Source organism: Melopsittacus undulatus, chromosome Z, assembly GCF_012275295.1.
Source record: "Melopsittacus undulatus isolate bMelUnd1 chromosome Z, bMelUnd1.mat.Z, whole genome shotgun sequence".
NCBI lineage: Eukaryota > Metazoa > Chordata > Aves > Psittaciformes > Psittaculidae > Melopsittacus > Melopsittacus undulatus.
In genome coordinates, this window is record NC_047557.1 from 64,850,741 (window position 1) to 64,866,775 (window position 16,035).

The 16,035-nt window shown below is 40.6% G+C and overlaps 1 protein-coding gene across 1 annotated transcript in view; it reads left to right on the forward strand.

Annotated features, from left to right (window-relative positions):
* Positions 1-3,023, forward strand: part of CSNK1G3 (casein kinase 1 gamma 3) — an 87,724-nt gene extending 84,701 nt beyond the window's left edge. The window contains exons 12-13 of the mRNA XM_034073098.1: positions 2,717-2,823; positions 3,008-3,023. Coding sequence (XP_033928989.1) covers positions 2,717-2,823; positions 3,008-3,023 — 123 coding nt within the window. The remainder of the gene's footprint in view (positions 1-2,716; positions 2,824-3,007) is intronic.
* The last annotated feature ends 13,012 nt before the right edge of the window (positions 3,024-16,035 follow it).

Here is a 16,035-nt window from a genome sequence, read left to right on the forward strand (position 1 = left end):
TACTCTGCTAATGTAAATCTGTGTGTGCTTTGCTGTAGTAGTGACTTGTTACTGGGTGAAGCAGGTGAAACTCTGCACTGACAACAAGGTGCAAGGACTGAGATTGACCAAATGCCTGCTACCACAGTCAAGGGCAAGACTGGGTTGGCCTCTGTGTCTGCCACCAAGAAGAACCTTTAGCTCCGCTGCTGGCTGCAACCCAGCAGGCGTGGAGCGGTGGAGACACATGCCATGCCAGACCTTGATGTGAGGGATGGCCTCCACTGTTATCAGAGAGCCATCAGGAGAAAAGGGTAGGCCCAGCTGTGTACAGCTATCAACAGGACCAATACTGGCTGCCAGCGAAACGTACAAAGCCGCAGCAACTCAGCAACATAAAGAAACAGCAATGATACAAATCTTTGTAAAATCTTTGTAATATCTGTTCTATTATTTGTGACCGTGGGTAAGGGACAATTATACTGAGCACATCTGTAAAATCCCAACTATTCCAACCTGTTGTATGGTGTGTAGGATTCACTGATATGCCACATGTTATAAAGGTTCAAGTGACTTCAAATCAGACTAATCTTACTGAAATAATGCTACCTAGAGTAGTGGGTTGTTATGTTACACAAGTCAAGCAGTGACAGAGCAGACTAAACCAAATTGTAAAAAACTTTAGTAAAACTAAAAAGGGGGAGATGTGGAGACAGTGTTCTCACAGGAAAATGAATATTTGGTACATGAGGTCTGAATAACTCCGAGGGATACAGCAAGGCCATGGGAGGCCCGAGTAAGCCTAAGCAAGCAAGATAAGAAGAAGCTGTAATTCACTGAGTCCTGAGAACTGTGGACTGTTGGCAAAGGTTCGAGGTCAAGTTCTCACCCTGTGTTTGACCAATTATATGTTAGTCACTAAGGGTCTTCAAGACAAGTATCCAATCATGATATGCCAAATTGCTGTAGGTGTGTGTAAGCAATAGTATATAAGGAGTTAATGGCTTTTTGTCTGATAAAAAAAAAAAAGGGGGAGTGTAACTCCTTGACTGTTAACACTGTACAGTTTACTTCTGCAGCTGCTTCACATCCCCTTTGCATTAGAATGCTTCTGGGCATGTGTTGTATGAATCTTTCTGATCATTCTGAATCTATTCACAAGAAATTGTTTGAACTTAAGAAAAATACTGTAGAAACAAATCCTATAGACTCTTGGTTAAAATTGTTAGGAATAAGTAGTTGGTTAAGGAGTTTAATCATGATGGTTTAGCGGACCAATAATGATTATGTTGTTAATTTTGTTTTTTGGACCTTGTTTGTTACAATGTATTATGCAACGCATGCAGCAGATGACTAACGCTTTATTTGAAAAAAGAGGGGGAGATGTTGGGGGTCGAGCATGGGCGCTTTAACAGGCCTACAGCAAGCTGTGAGAAAGTGAACCTCTGACCCCAGGCTAAAAGAAGAAGCGTCAAGATCAGCAAAACAGGAACACAATAACAAGATGCCAGAAGCATGATGTAACGCTAAGCTGAAGCGAAGGTGTGAAACCAATCAGGAGAGGCAAAGTGGAGCTTGTACCCCTCGTGGGCAAAGCGAAGCAGCCAATCAAGTAATGCGTGATCGCGTGTAAGACAGTATATTAAGAGCAGCCTTGTAATCAATAAACGGAGCATTTTGTGAACCTACATCGTATCGGTGTTTTCTCCCCTCCACCTGGCCGCGGCATTAGGAGGAAACCTTAGAAGTGTGAGGTGAATAGTAACATTATGATGATGATGACTTTCCTTCTCTTTGCTTTCTTCTACCTTAATCTTTGATAATGTTTTCCAGATGTTTTCTGAGGGCTTTTGTATTACTTCACCAGAATGATATTTCTCTGTTATGTTCCTTGACCAGTAATTTTGCTGATACTTTGTACCTAGTAGACTTCTTGGTACTCTAATGAGTCAGTCAGTACTGTCAGCCGCTCTGACCAGGTTTGCCCTTGTCTGCATCTAGTTAACCATCTTCCTGACAGATTCTGTGAGGTGAACAAGCAAGATGCCACTGGAATAGCTTCATGCAGAAAAGCTGAGAGAAAATGCTGGGTTGCATTTAGTTTAAAGTCAAAACAAACATTACCAGAGAACCAGAGCTGTCCTGATGGCTCAAGAATTTACAAAGGAATTTGAGAATAAATTAATGGGAATTAAGATTAATCTAAGTTTTGTATTGTTTTGTTTTGGTTTTTTTTGATGGCAGTAAGTATGCTCGTGTTCTGATAGTGAAAAACAAATACCACCAACACTCTCAGGTGTAGAATGTGTCTTAAATTTCCCTTCCTTTGGTGAGTACTCTTTGAGGTACAGCTGAAACAGGCCACACAGAAAGGAAAACTAAGAATCTTAAGTGCACTAAAGAAGCAGAGATAGGGTAAGACAAGACTGACTGAACTGATACCAGGAAAGAGGCTTGTACCTTCCCTTAAGGCTCTGAAGAGACATGAGTGTGATGAACAAACCTGATAACAGAATTGCTTTGCTTAGTTCGTTCACTTTGAGTTTGCCATGTAGTTGTCAGTTCCAGTGGTAGATATGAAAGAAAAATGGCAGGAGTGCAGGGATGCAGGAATAAAACATGGAAAAAATATTGTTACTGGAATAAAAAGAATTATGGAATAAACGAGAATGACCTTTTTTTTTTGAAGATGTATCTATGGCACTAGCATAATTTCAGGTATTTCTGGTGATTTCAGGTAGTAAGCTCAACAAATGGAGAACTGAACGCAGATGACCCAACTGCAGGCCGTTCAAATGCACCCATTACAGCTCCTGCAGAAGTAGAAGTACTGGATGAAACTAAGTATGTCCATCTTTTTATTATCTTACGATCTTGTGTATGCAGCTACTTTATTTAATTTTTATTGTATAATAATTAAAAAATATTTTAAAAATGCCACTGATGGGGGGCAAAACTATATAGTGCTATAGTCAATTTTGGCTTTAAATATTTAAATAATAAATTTTCTCTAACTTGTGCTTTTTAGGCTAAGCCCTCAGTAACACATCTCTACAATAGAGAAGTGCGTGTGTTTTTGATGTTTCAACTAATTTTGAAAAATTATTTTAAGATAGTTTTCTGACTATCAAATTACTTGTGAAAGATGTAAAATTCTTCCTCTGTGTTCCTTCTGATTCTCTTTTTTCCCCTTGCTCTCTTTCTATATAGCTGCCAGAAAGTGTTGAACATGTGGTGAGTTCTCCAGCACCTGGAGGCAAAAATAGCCCTAGGGGCTTTGTTTTTGTTAGTTGGTTCAAAACTAATGTCAGAAATCTTTAAAATAACAAATCCACTTGAAAATCACATAATATGTTTTAGTGTTATTAAAAAACTGTTTTTATAGTTACACCTTTAGGAGCTATTTTGCCTGCTTCAAATCTTCCTTGCTTTTAAGTTGTGTAGTCTGTAGTGTACTTTATTTAATATTCTTAAGTGAGTAGTAGAATATTTTCCTACTTGCTGTCTTGTTTTAGAGGGAAAAACATTCTTTCCAGATGTTGTAGCATTCCACTAGTATTTTAACATCTAGACAATAACTCACTTATATAAGCAAGTAACAAATGCTAGCAAATACTTGAAATTTGCCCATTATCTCTGAAGTGCAGTATTTACCAGAGTATTAGTCTTTGACAACCTGATAGCAAATTACTGCAACATAACTTCCGGGTTCCTTAAAGTTACAGTGTAATGAAAATGGGAAAATGTTAAGGTCTGTTAACATGGATGGGCAACTTACATATATATGTCTGAGTGCTAAAGTCAGACTTGCAAAATATTCTTCATAGTTAAAGGTGGCATAACTTTCAAGGTGTTTTTTCTATAATATTGCTTGGAATAGGATTTTACAAAGGTATGGATCTAGTTTATCGTAAAATAGAGGCACTCATGTATAAGAGATAAATCGCTAGCACATGAGTCCAGTAACCATTCATTAATAGCAATAAATTTTGTAGGAGCTATTTTCCTAAGTTTTAGATAAAGGGAAATATCTCAAAGTAATTTTTTTTCTTGAAGTTATTGTTCTGCAGGTACTGGTTTTTGTATATAAGATTTATGTGCATGTGTAGTTAAAAACTGTGAATGGAGGTGTCTCTTGTACCACACTTGTGCCTAGCTTTTTGTGAGCACTGCTAAGACCACTTCTGTACCTGCCATCTTGCAGCGTACTGTATTATTGTTATTATGGCAAGAATTCAGTTTTATTATGCATATATATGTATATTTAAAGCAAAAAAAGAAAAAAAAAAGACCCCAAAAAGCAAGGATGTTGATGGACTGCACATAGAGCAATCCCCAATCCCTTCCCTTTGGATAAATGCCATGATAACTTTCCTTTTGTCCAGTTTATGCACACACAGGAAAAGATTTAATTTCTAAAGTTTTGAGTACTGCTTACCACAGTAAAAAGTAAGAGAATTCTCAGAAGCCAAGGTGCTGCAGCTGCTTTAAAAGCATAGAAGCTAATTTCCTCTGTGATAGGAATAACTGATAGACAAATATGCTATCCTTTATAGCACAGTCTTTACAAGTTTTGTTACAGACAAATACCTAGTCTCAGTATCCTACTCTTTAGATTAATATTTTTCAATGTGAAACACACAGATGAGTTTTCCAGTGGTGTTTATTTAAACTGCAATTTCCTCATTCACTATTTTGTTTTTTTTTTGCGGTTAGATTAGTTTTATATTTTGGCACTGATTAAACACACACCCAGCATTGCTCTCAGCCATCAGTGTATAGTTATGCATCTTTTTAGCAGGAATAGTACTTTAGAAGGTTTAAGTAATTTTATATTTTGATTTTATAGTTACATGCTTGATATCAAAAAGTATTGTGAGACATTTTAGCATCCATTTGTAGATCTTACGCTGCTGAAGATTATGAGGAAATAGACATTTCCTTTTTAAGAAGACATTATTGTATCAAAAGGCTCTCACTTTGCGCCTCTTCCATAATCTTTTCTCCATTTGAAAATATTAACAAAGCTACCATCTCTACCTGATACCTCATTTGTAACATTTCCTCCTACTCAGAGGAGATGAGCATGAATATTTTTTAGAAACAGTTCATCCTTTACTCTAGATGTTTTTGTAGTTTTAGAAGCTTAGCATGGCTACGTCTTCATTTAAAAGTCTGAAGAAATGGTTCCCTGTTGTGTGATTTTTAACTATGAACATAAATACTGTTTAGCTGAATATTAGATTTCCTGTTAGAATTTCAGTGGGATGCTGTAAATCAGAAAGGATAAGGCTTTTTTTTTTTCCACTAAGCTTTTTATTGTTTTGGGGTGTTTACCCAGCACTTCTATTGTTTGATATGTATTTATGCACCCACATGCAGTATATATTCTAAATCTCATGCTTCATGCATCTTTGCTGTTGCTGTTTATAAGTAGCAAGCATGACTTAACAATGGAGGTTGAGCATTGGGTTTTTCAGTGGGCTGTGGGAGTTTTTGTGTGTGTGTTTTGGGGGTGGGGGGGCTGTGGAGTTTTTTAAATTATTTTATTTTTTTGTGTGTGTTGTTTTTTTCAAAAGTAGCTTTTGTCCCTATTTCAGTTACTACTGAGTGTAACAACTAGAGTTGTAAAGTCAGGAGAAGACTAACATGATCACTGTTCTGAACTAGTACTTGTAGATCTTAATCTTCTACAGATGGTCTTCCAGTTATCACTGATCAGTCAGCCTTTTTTCCTTAACTCTTTACTAGCCTTAACTCTTTGCTAGCCATCAGAACAGTTGCTTCTATGAAGCATGTGTGATTTGGATAAACAAAAGGGCCTGCCATGGGATGACAGAGAAGGCCAAACAGGAAAAGATGGTTTGATCTGGCCTTTTTACATTCTGCATTCTTTATGCCACTTTACTGCAGGATTATTGATAGGTGTTTAAAGTGCTGCCCAATTTAGAAGACAAATATGAAAACACAGCTATCTAAACACAAATGAAAACTGAAGATGATTTAGCCAGTTGTGCCAAGGGGCTGTTCAAGTGGTAGAGGGAAGGGTATTTAACAGAAAAAAGGTATGATAATGTAGTAGGACAAGAAATGTTCATAACCATAATACTGAGATTGCTACTTTAGCTAATATTTCAAAATCACTTTAGATTCTACCAGTAAAGTTGTTTCTTGAATTTTATAACTTGGTATTATACTGCCTGCTATAGACATGTTTTATATCATATAGAGGAAGAGGTTAGTGTCATTAAATACCTTTCTTTAAAAAGAAATAAAAGACGATTTCCTAGAAATAGAAATTTTCAGGTCAAATCTATTATACATTTGGAATACATATTGAATAATATGATAAATTTGTGCTTTAATACGCATTAATAATGCCTCTATCTGTAGTTTTTATGTATGGTTTCAAGCAATGTAATGATTGTTGAAAGTGATAATGACATCCCCCTCTAGTGACACTATTCTTCGGAACATGTCTGCATTTCTATTATAAATTATATTCTTCAAGAGATTATGTGTATGGATCTCTAATATCAGGGTTATGTTTCTTCCATAAAAATTATTATCAGGCATTGTTGTCTGATCTGTCTTACTACCATGTTAATGTGTGTATATTTTAAGTGACATTTATTTGGCCTTGGAAGGTTTGATAGGTCTAGCATTTCTAGGTTGTTAAATACACATTTCAGTAAGTTTCCAAGCCAGCCCTGTGGTTTGCAGTGCTCTATGGAATTTGCGTTCTTTTAAACAATTTTTAGCTATCATATATATTATGAAGGGATTTATTTCTCACACCAAATACAGCATTTAGTGACATTCCCTGAACTAGAATACAGTTGAGTAGTTGTTACACAAAAGCAAAACAAACCACACAAACAAATTAAAAAAACCCAAAACAAGCAAGAAACCACAAAACCAAATCAAAAACCTGACCAACAAAAAAAAACAACAACAAAAACCTTAACCAATATGACACAACTCTTAACAGAAATTATAGTATTATGCAAACACCAGAAGACCAGGAGATAAAACAAACAGTGCTTTATGTTGGTTAAAGATAGAACTCCTGAATTCCCCATTGCATGATGGCCTTCTTGTCTCCTTGACAGAAAAGTAGCAAACTAAACTGGCTATGGAGAAAATAAGGTTGAGTATCAGATTTGCAGCAGGGATGGATCAAAATTTTCTGGGTAGGAAAGCAAGAAAACCTAAAATGTCCTTGAATTACACAGCAGATCCACTCAAGCCCTGAACATTTAAAAAATGTGATCTGCTATTCTTTGAGAGATGCTCCATATAAGCAAAATACAGTTAAACAGTGAAGAGTTAAAATTCCAGATTGTCTTTTTTAGAATATAAATCAACTGTCTGCACACTTACATCTCCCCGCAGTTATTTGTAACCTGTGTTCTGTATGTAGTAAAATTATGAATTAAGACAAAAAATTTCCATAAGCTTTCTCTAAGGCTTCCTAATCTGAAATAGGTACAAAAGGGATTTAGCATCAGAATCCAGGGTAGGATTTCCTCATTTACAGGATCACAGGATAATTCACATTGAAAGGGAGGGGTTACTGTACTTTTTTTTTTTTAATGTATAAATGTTTGTTATGTATACGTGCACAAAATACTTTGGAAAAGATTGGGGTGATAGATGGATTAAACTAATTTGGACTCCATGCATGTGCATATAAATTCAGAGCTTGAGTGGTAGTGTTAGTGGCTGTAGACAGAAGCTAGGAAAAAGGCTTAGTAGTTAGGGTGATATTTCAATTGCAATTGGTGTCTTAAAAAACAGTTTCTGACTGTCTTAGAAGTACTTTAAAGTTAATACGGTGGTATTTCTGCTAGCTGTAAAAAATATTCATCTATGTAGTTTCCCCTTACTGAATTTTAATTTTCGGCTTCCTTTCCACCAATAACCAATTTTGTTTTCCTACTGAAAGTTGTGTAACTCTCAGAGCAGCTCTGATCTGCTTCTGCCCACTGCTACTCTTTCAGTGACGCAGCAACAGGGTGCCTTGGAGGTTTTGAGAAGGTAACTTCTGTGTCCCCTTACTTTGGATTTTGTTCTTGCTCCTCATAGAACTTTATTTTCAGACCCTTATTGTTCCTCATTTTCAAATGCTTTCCCCATTTCCAATATTCCAAACTAAACCAACCTTTTGAATTTTAGCGACATAAAATGCCTGGTGAACTTGAGGACTTATAGTTTATTCATGGTTTAACACACTTGAGTGTATAGCACCTGTAAGTAGGAACTCGGTAACCAAACTACAGAACTCTATGGGACAAAATAAGGTAGACAGCTTGCATGTCCACTTTTGATTGAAAATTGTGAATACTTCCCCAAGTGGAATTTCTGTTCTTAAAGGTGGTGGTCAGGAACTTGGTGTTGCATAAAAAAGAAGTAAATGGGGCAAGAAGGCCAGGAAGCTTCCATGGATGGATAAGGAGCTGCTGAGAAAACTTAGAAGGAAAAAATAAGTTGATAAAAGGTGGAAAGGAGGACATGCAGCCTGGGAAGAATACAGGGATATTGTCCGGGAACCTAAGGACCAGGTCAGGAAAGCTAAGACCCAGTTAGAATTGAGTCTGGCAAGGGATGTCAAAGATAACTGGAAAGGCATACATATGTATGTAACAAACAGAAGACAGATTAGGGATAATGTGGGCTCTCTTTGGAAGCTATCAGGAGAACTGGCTACGCTGGATTTGGAGAAGGCTGAGCTTCTCAACGACTTCTCTGCCTCAGTCTTCACTGGAAAAAGCTCTGACCACAACGCTCAAGTCTTGGAAGGCAGATGCAGGGACTGGATGAGGAAGACTTAAGAACATGCAGCAGGAGAGAATCATGTTCGAGATCATCTTTGCAACCTGAATATGCACAGGTCCATGGGACCTGATGAAATCCATCCACAGGTCCTGAAGGAGCTGGAGAATGAAGTTCCTAAGTCACTGTCCATCATATTTGCAAAATCATGGCAGTCACTGAAGTTTCCTGATGACTGGAAAAAAGGGAAAAAATAACTCAATTTTCAAGAAGGAGAAAATGGAAGACCTGGGAAACTACAAACCAGTCACTCTTACCCATTTACTTAGCAAAATCTTGGATCCAGTTCTCCTGGAAAGCATGCTAAGTAAGGCACATGAAAAACAATGAGGTGATTGGATAATAGCAAAGGGCAAATCCTGTCTGACCAATTTGGTAACCTTACTATGATGGGGCTATGGAAACGATAGGACAGGGGCAGAGCAGTTGGACATCATCTGCCTGGACTTGCGCAAAGCATTTGACAATGTCCCTGCATGACATCTTTCTCTCTGAATTGGAGAGACATTAATTTGATGGATGAACCACTTGGTGGATAAAGAATTGGCTGGATGGCCGCACGCAAGGAGCTGTGGTCAGCAGCTCAATGTCCAGCTGGGGAGGAGTGGTGCTCATCAGCGGTCAGTGTTGGGGACAATCTTGTTCAACACCTTTGCTGGTGACATTGACAGTGGGATCAATGCAGCCTCAGCAAGTCTGCCGATGATACCAAGCTGTGTGGTACAGTTGATACTGGAGGGAAGGGATGGGATCCAGAGGGACTTTGAAATGCTTGAGAGGTGGGCCAGTGCCAACCTCATGAAGTTCAACCAAGACAAGTGCAAGGTCCTACACCTGGGTCAGAGCATCCCAGGCACAGCCACAGGTTGATCGAGAAGACATTCAGAAGCAGCCCTGCAGAGAAGGACTTGGGGTTGTTGGTTGATGAGAAACTGAACATGAGCCAGCTTCAATGTGTGATTACAGCCCAGAACGTTTACCCTATCCTGGGCTGCACCAAAAGGAGTGTGGACCAGCAGGTCGAAGGCGGAGATCCTGCTCCTCTGCCCTGCTCTCAGACTTGACCCACTTGGAGTATTGTGTACCGTTCTGGTGTCCTCAACATAAAAAGGATATGGAACTGTTGGAAGAAGTCAGAGGAGGGCCATGAGGAGATCTGGAGTATGGAGCACCTCCCACATGAAAATAGGCTGAGAAGTTTGGTGCTTTTCAGCTTGAAGAAGAGAAGGCTGCGTGGAGAACTCGTAATAGCATTTCAGTATCTGAAGGGTGCCTCTAAGGTGTGGGGAAGGACTCTTCCATTAGGGACTGTAGCAATAGAAACACAGGTGTATGGTTTCAAAACTGAAATAGGGGAAGTTCGGGTTAGATATAAGGAAGAAGTTCTTTACTGTTAGGTTGGTGAAGCATTGGAAACAGGTTGCCCAAGGAAGATGGTAAATGCTCCATCCCTGGGGGTGTTAAGGGCCAGGTTGGATGGAGTCTTGGGCAACATGGACTAGTGTGAGGCAACCCTGCACGTGGGCAGGGGGTTGAAACTATGTGATCTTATGGTCTTTTCCAACCTTAACCATTCTATGATTCTAGACTGAGTGATCATTAGTGACCAGCTAATTGTGAGGCAGGGCTGCACACAGTAACTTCTAAATTATTTCATAGCAGATTTAAAATAGCAAAATTTCTCTGCTCTTAACCACTGGACTTGTTCAAATTGCTGCAATAACGAAATATTTAAGGTCTCATTCCCTGTTATATTGCTCCAAAGGCTTAGGTATTTTCCTGCGGGGAATTGTGCTGACTGATGAGCGTAAGTCAGCATCCTGCCCCTGGCAGGTCGGGGTTGGAACTACATGATTTTTAAGGTCTCTTCCAGCTAAAGCATTCACTGTGATTCTGTAAGGCTAAAATTACATGTAAATGAAATAGTTTTCTTTGTGCATTTATTGTTTTCCTCTTTATTTTCAAAAACACTTTCTGGACTTCTGCAATCATCCTCGGTATTATCTATCTTGAATTCCCACTAATTCTTTCCTGATTGTAGGGGGTGGGTTATTTTCTTTTGTTTTGTGTTTTTCAGTTATTTTTCAGATTGCCTTATTTACTAGTGAAATTTGCAGTTTGCCAATTTTAGTTTCATTCATGTAGTATGAAATAAGCAGTAGAAATAATGTAATGTATACCTCAATATACTCAAAGGTGTTATTTTTCTAACTGCAGAGTATTCATCACAGCACTGAATCAGATATTAACTAGATTGTTATGAACATTTTCTTTTAAGTTATTTGGGGAATCACCTTTGGGAAAGATTTCCCAAATTTGGCTGATGAAGGAAGGTTAAATTGTTTTCGGTAGTAACAACAGTAGAGTGTAGAAGTGCACAGTCCAGGGATTACAATCTGAAGCTCAGGCTTCAATTGGTTGTATTACCAGTTAATGTGAAAGAGTACTGAAGGTAATGAACATTCCTTATTCTTACAATTTTAAAGCCAGACTATAATGCTTATGCTTTTAATACCTCACACCATTGTTTCTAAACTTAAATCCATTTCTATTATAGCTTTCCTTATGATACTTTTTTCAAGTAAAGGTGAAATGTGTCAAAAATATCTCTACTTCAGTGTCTTTCACTAATAAATCAATCACCTACAATAGAGCTTAGTGTGTTCCTTATGCTGGCTGTACCTGAACCACATACTTCAAATGAAACAAGTAAACAGTTTAGTTTGTGTTTTCTTTTTATATCATATGTAATTCATGTCACATCTGCAGGTGCTGCTGTTTTTCAAGCGGAGGAAAAGGAAAGCCATTCAGACGCCACAAATGACTAGAACCAGCAGAACATGGGGAAATGGCTTATTTGTTCAACTGCTGTCTTGTGATGTTGAAAACAAAAAGATTCCACCCAAACCTTTGTAATGACCACACGTTTTCAAGGGCTCCCTTAGAAACAAAGTCATGCCTGTTTCCTTTGATTTGGTTCTCCTGCATCCATCTGTTTTGTTTCTTTAATTCATGTTTTCTGAAAGCTTTAAAGTTTGTAGAGTATGAATGCTACTTTGACCATCAATAATGGACCAATGAAATGGTACAAATGAACAGTATCTTCAGCAAAACTAAACTGAAAAAATATTTCTCCTGTACTAGGAAGTATTAGCAATGTCTTAGCTGAAGACAGATGGTCATAAATCTGTTACTTGCTTTTGATACGCTGCTATAAACTCAATCTTAAGATTTCTTTTTTGGCACCTGCATTGATTTCTTTTGTTTCCAGTGTCGTGGTTTAAACTAAATCTGCACAGTTCCCCCTTGTTTCCCCTCCCCCATTCACCTTCCCAGTCCCGGAGGGATGGGAAGGAGAGCCAGAGGAATACAACTCCCACGGATTGAGGTAAATCAGTCCAGCAATCAAGGTATAACAGAATCACTAACGGTACCAATAACAAATCAATTTTAGAGGAGACAAACAGGGAGAGAGAATACGATACCACCCCCACCACAAGGCCAGCCCAGAAGAGAGAGAGCTCCCCACTCCCCTCCTGGCCAGCTTCCAGTTGCCTCCGGAGCCCAGCCCGGAGTGTTAACCCCTTCCCTTGGTCAGCTTCCAGTTCCCTCCCCGAGCAGGATGTGCTGTGGTATGGAAATACCTCCCCGACTAGCCCAGACCCAGGCGCCCTATCTCTCCCTCCTCCCTGGCAGAGCATGAGCTACTACGAAACCATGACATTATCCACACTTATTCATACCATTCACGTCATGCTCAGATCCCACATTTTCAATATACCATCATATATATATATATATTATAACAATATATATATTATATACATCTGCATACACCCAGACAGATAGAAAGAAATCATTTCTTAATACATGGACCAATCCCTATAATGCAATTGAGTCCATTTGGTCCATGATGTTAAGTTTGTAATAGTCTTTTGTAGCAGGAAAGTCGGTGTGCAGTGCTGAGTTGTGCCTGCCGATGTGCTGATCATCCTTTACTGCAGAACTCATCTGGTTCTATCAAAGTTCATTCTCGGTTGGACGATGGTTAGAGGGAAGTCAGGGCCAGTCGCTGGTGGACCTGAATACATCTAGTTGATGGACTATAAAATATATACACAGAAAGCAACAACGTTAATAATTAAGTCATGGGCTGTTTTCCCCTAAATCAAATCCCCTTGAGGTATACATTGGACTTCCCCATCTTCCTGCATTACCCACCAAGTGTATCCGGGTCGTGAGCAAAAAGCAATCCCACGAGTGGATTTGCCTTGACCGAAACAGGAGTAACCCAGACTGTCTTCCTTTTTAGCCAAATTTCTCATGTGCCACTACAGGAACCTTGTCCCCCCTCTACAATATGTAAAAGTTCTGACTGGTGGGCCAGCCCTGTTGGCAGATCCTCTGGTGCTTGACCAACCAGGTGGCCTTTTGGTAAATGTGGATCCCAATGCTTGAAAGTTCCCCTCCACCAATTGCTCTCAGTGTAGTTTTTAACAGCCATTGTACGTTCATTTTCCCAGAGGCTGGGCATGGTAGGGGATGGTGATATACCCACTCAATGCCATGTTTGGCCAAGTGCCTATAAGTGGTTCCAAAATGAGTCCCATTGTCTGACGCAATTCTCTCTGTCCTTCCTGCGGGGTTGGCACATGTTGCACAAAATCTGTTTCTCAAGGCACAGGATAGTGTTCCGGGCCGAAGTGGCGGTGGGCACAGCATATGTTTCCAGCCATCCTGTGGTTGTTTCCACCATGGTAAGCACATGGCGCTTGCCTTGGCGGGTTGGTGCGAGTGTGATATAGTCAATTTGCCAGGCCTCCCCATATTTATACTTCAGCCATCGTCCTCCATACCAAAGAGGCTTTAAACCGTTTAGCTTGTTTAATTGCAGCACATGTCTCCACAACTCATGAATAACCTGGGCGATAGTGTCCATTGTTAAGTCCACCCCTCCACCACGAGCCCATTTGTACGTTGCCTCTCTGCCCTGATGGCCTGAAGTGTCATGGGCCCACTGGGCCAAAATAATTTGCCTTTATGTTGCCAATCTAAGGTCCATCTGAGCTACTTCAATCTTAGCAGCTTTATCCACTTGTTTGGTTATTGTGGTGTTCCTCAGTGGCCTGACTCTTAGGTAAAGTGGGCATCTACATGGCGTACCCCTCACCACACAGCTTCTGCACCCGGGGCAGCGATATCTTGCCATAATGCAGCAGCCCAGATGGGTTTACCTCTGCGTTGCCAGTTGCTCTGCTTCCCATTGCTGCAACCACCCGCACAGGGCATTTGCCACCATCCATGAGTCAGTATAAAGGTAGAGTACTGGGCCAACCTTTTTTGCTCAGCAATGTCCAGGGCCAGCTGGATGGCTTTCACCTCAGCAAACTGACTTCGATTTACCCTCTCCTTCAGCAGTTTCAGCAATTTGTCGCTGAGGACTCCATACAGCTGCCTTCCATCTCCGATGCTTTCCCACAATACGGCAGGACCCCATCAGTGAACAAGGCATTCTGCTTTTCACTTTCCTGACAATTTATTATATGGTGGTGCCTCTTCGGCACGCATCATCTCCTTCTCTGTTGACATTCCAAAATCTTTGCCCTCTGGCCAGTCCATGATGACTTCCAGAATGCCTGACGACTGGGATTTCCTGTCTGGAGCTCGTTGTGTAATTAGTGCAAGCCCGTTTACTCCAAGTATCATCAGTTTGCATGATGTGTAGAGGAGACCCTGCCTTTGAACATCCAGCCCAGCACTGGCAAGCGGAGTGCCAAAATGAGCTGTGCATCAGTGCCAATCACCTCCGAAGCAGCTCGAACTCCTTCATAAGCTGCCAATATCTCTTTCTCCGTTTGGGGTATAGCTGGCCTCCCGAGCCCTTTTGTATCCCCGACTTCCAAAAACCAAGGGGTCGACCTTGAGTCTCCCCTGGAGTTTTTCTGCCAGATGCTCCAGGTAGGACCATTCTCCCCAGCTGCGGTGTACAGTACATTTTTCACATCTGGACCTGTCCGACTGGTCCAAGGGCCACTTCCTGAACTATCCTCGCGTTTAATTTGCTCGAAGGCTTGTTGTTGCTCAGGACCCCATTTTGAAATCATTCTTTTTCCAGGTCACATGATAGAGAGGGCTTACGATTGAACTGTAATTTGGAATGTGCATTCTCCAGAACCCCACAGCACCCAAGAGAACTTGTGTTTCATTCTTATCAGTTGGTGGAGACATTGCTGTTTATCTTATTGATATACTTCGGTAGGAATATGTCTACGTCCATCTTGCCATTTTATTCCCAAAAATTGAATTTCCCATGCAGGTCCCTTGACTTTCCTCCGTTTTTATGGCAAAACCGGCTTTCAGCAGGATTTGAATTATTTCCCTCCCTTTCCTCAAAAACCTTCTTCAGCTGTATCACCCCACACAATATGTCATCGATGTATTGCAATTGTTCCTGGAGCTTGCCCTGTTCCAGTGCAGGTCTGGATCAGTCCGTGGCAGATGGTGGGGCTGTGTTTTCCACCCCTGGGCGTCAGTTCCAAGTGAACTGGACACCCCTCCAAGTAAAAGGCAAACTGTGGCCTGCACTCTGCCAACAAAGGAATTGAGAAAAATGCTTGGCAATATCAATCGTGGCATAACCACACTTGGCTGCCTTTGACTCTAATTCATACTGCAGCTCTAACATGTCCGGCACGGCAGCACTCAATGGTGGTGTGACTTCATTCAGGCCACGATAGTCCTACTGTTAGTCTCCACTCTCCGTTAGAACTTTTGCACTGGCCATATGGGGCTATTAAAAGGTGAGTGGGTCCTGCTGATCACTCCCTGCCTTTCCAGTCTACAGGATCAGATTATGGATGGGAATCAGGGAGTCTCAATTGGTGCAATATTGCCGCCGGTGCACTGCTGTGGTCGCAATTGGCACTTGTTGTTCTTCGACGTTTCAGCAACCCCACAACAGAAGGAATCCTCTGAGAGACCAGGCAAGGTGGACAGCTGCTCAATTCCTCAGTCTCCAAAGCAGCAATACCAAAAGCCCACCGGTACCCTTTTGGGTCTTTGAAGTACCCTCTCCTGAGGTAGTCCATGCCGAGCATGCGATGGAGCCTCTGGACCAGCCACAATGGGGTGCTTCTGCCATTTCTTCCCAGTCAGGCTAATTTCAGCCTCTAGTACAGTCAACTCTTGGGATCCTCCTGTCACTTCAGAAATATAGATGGG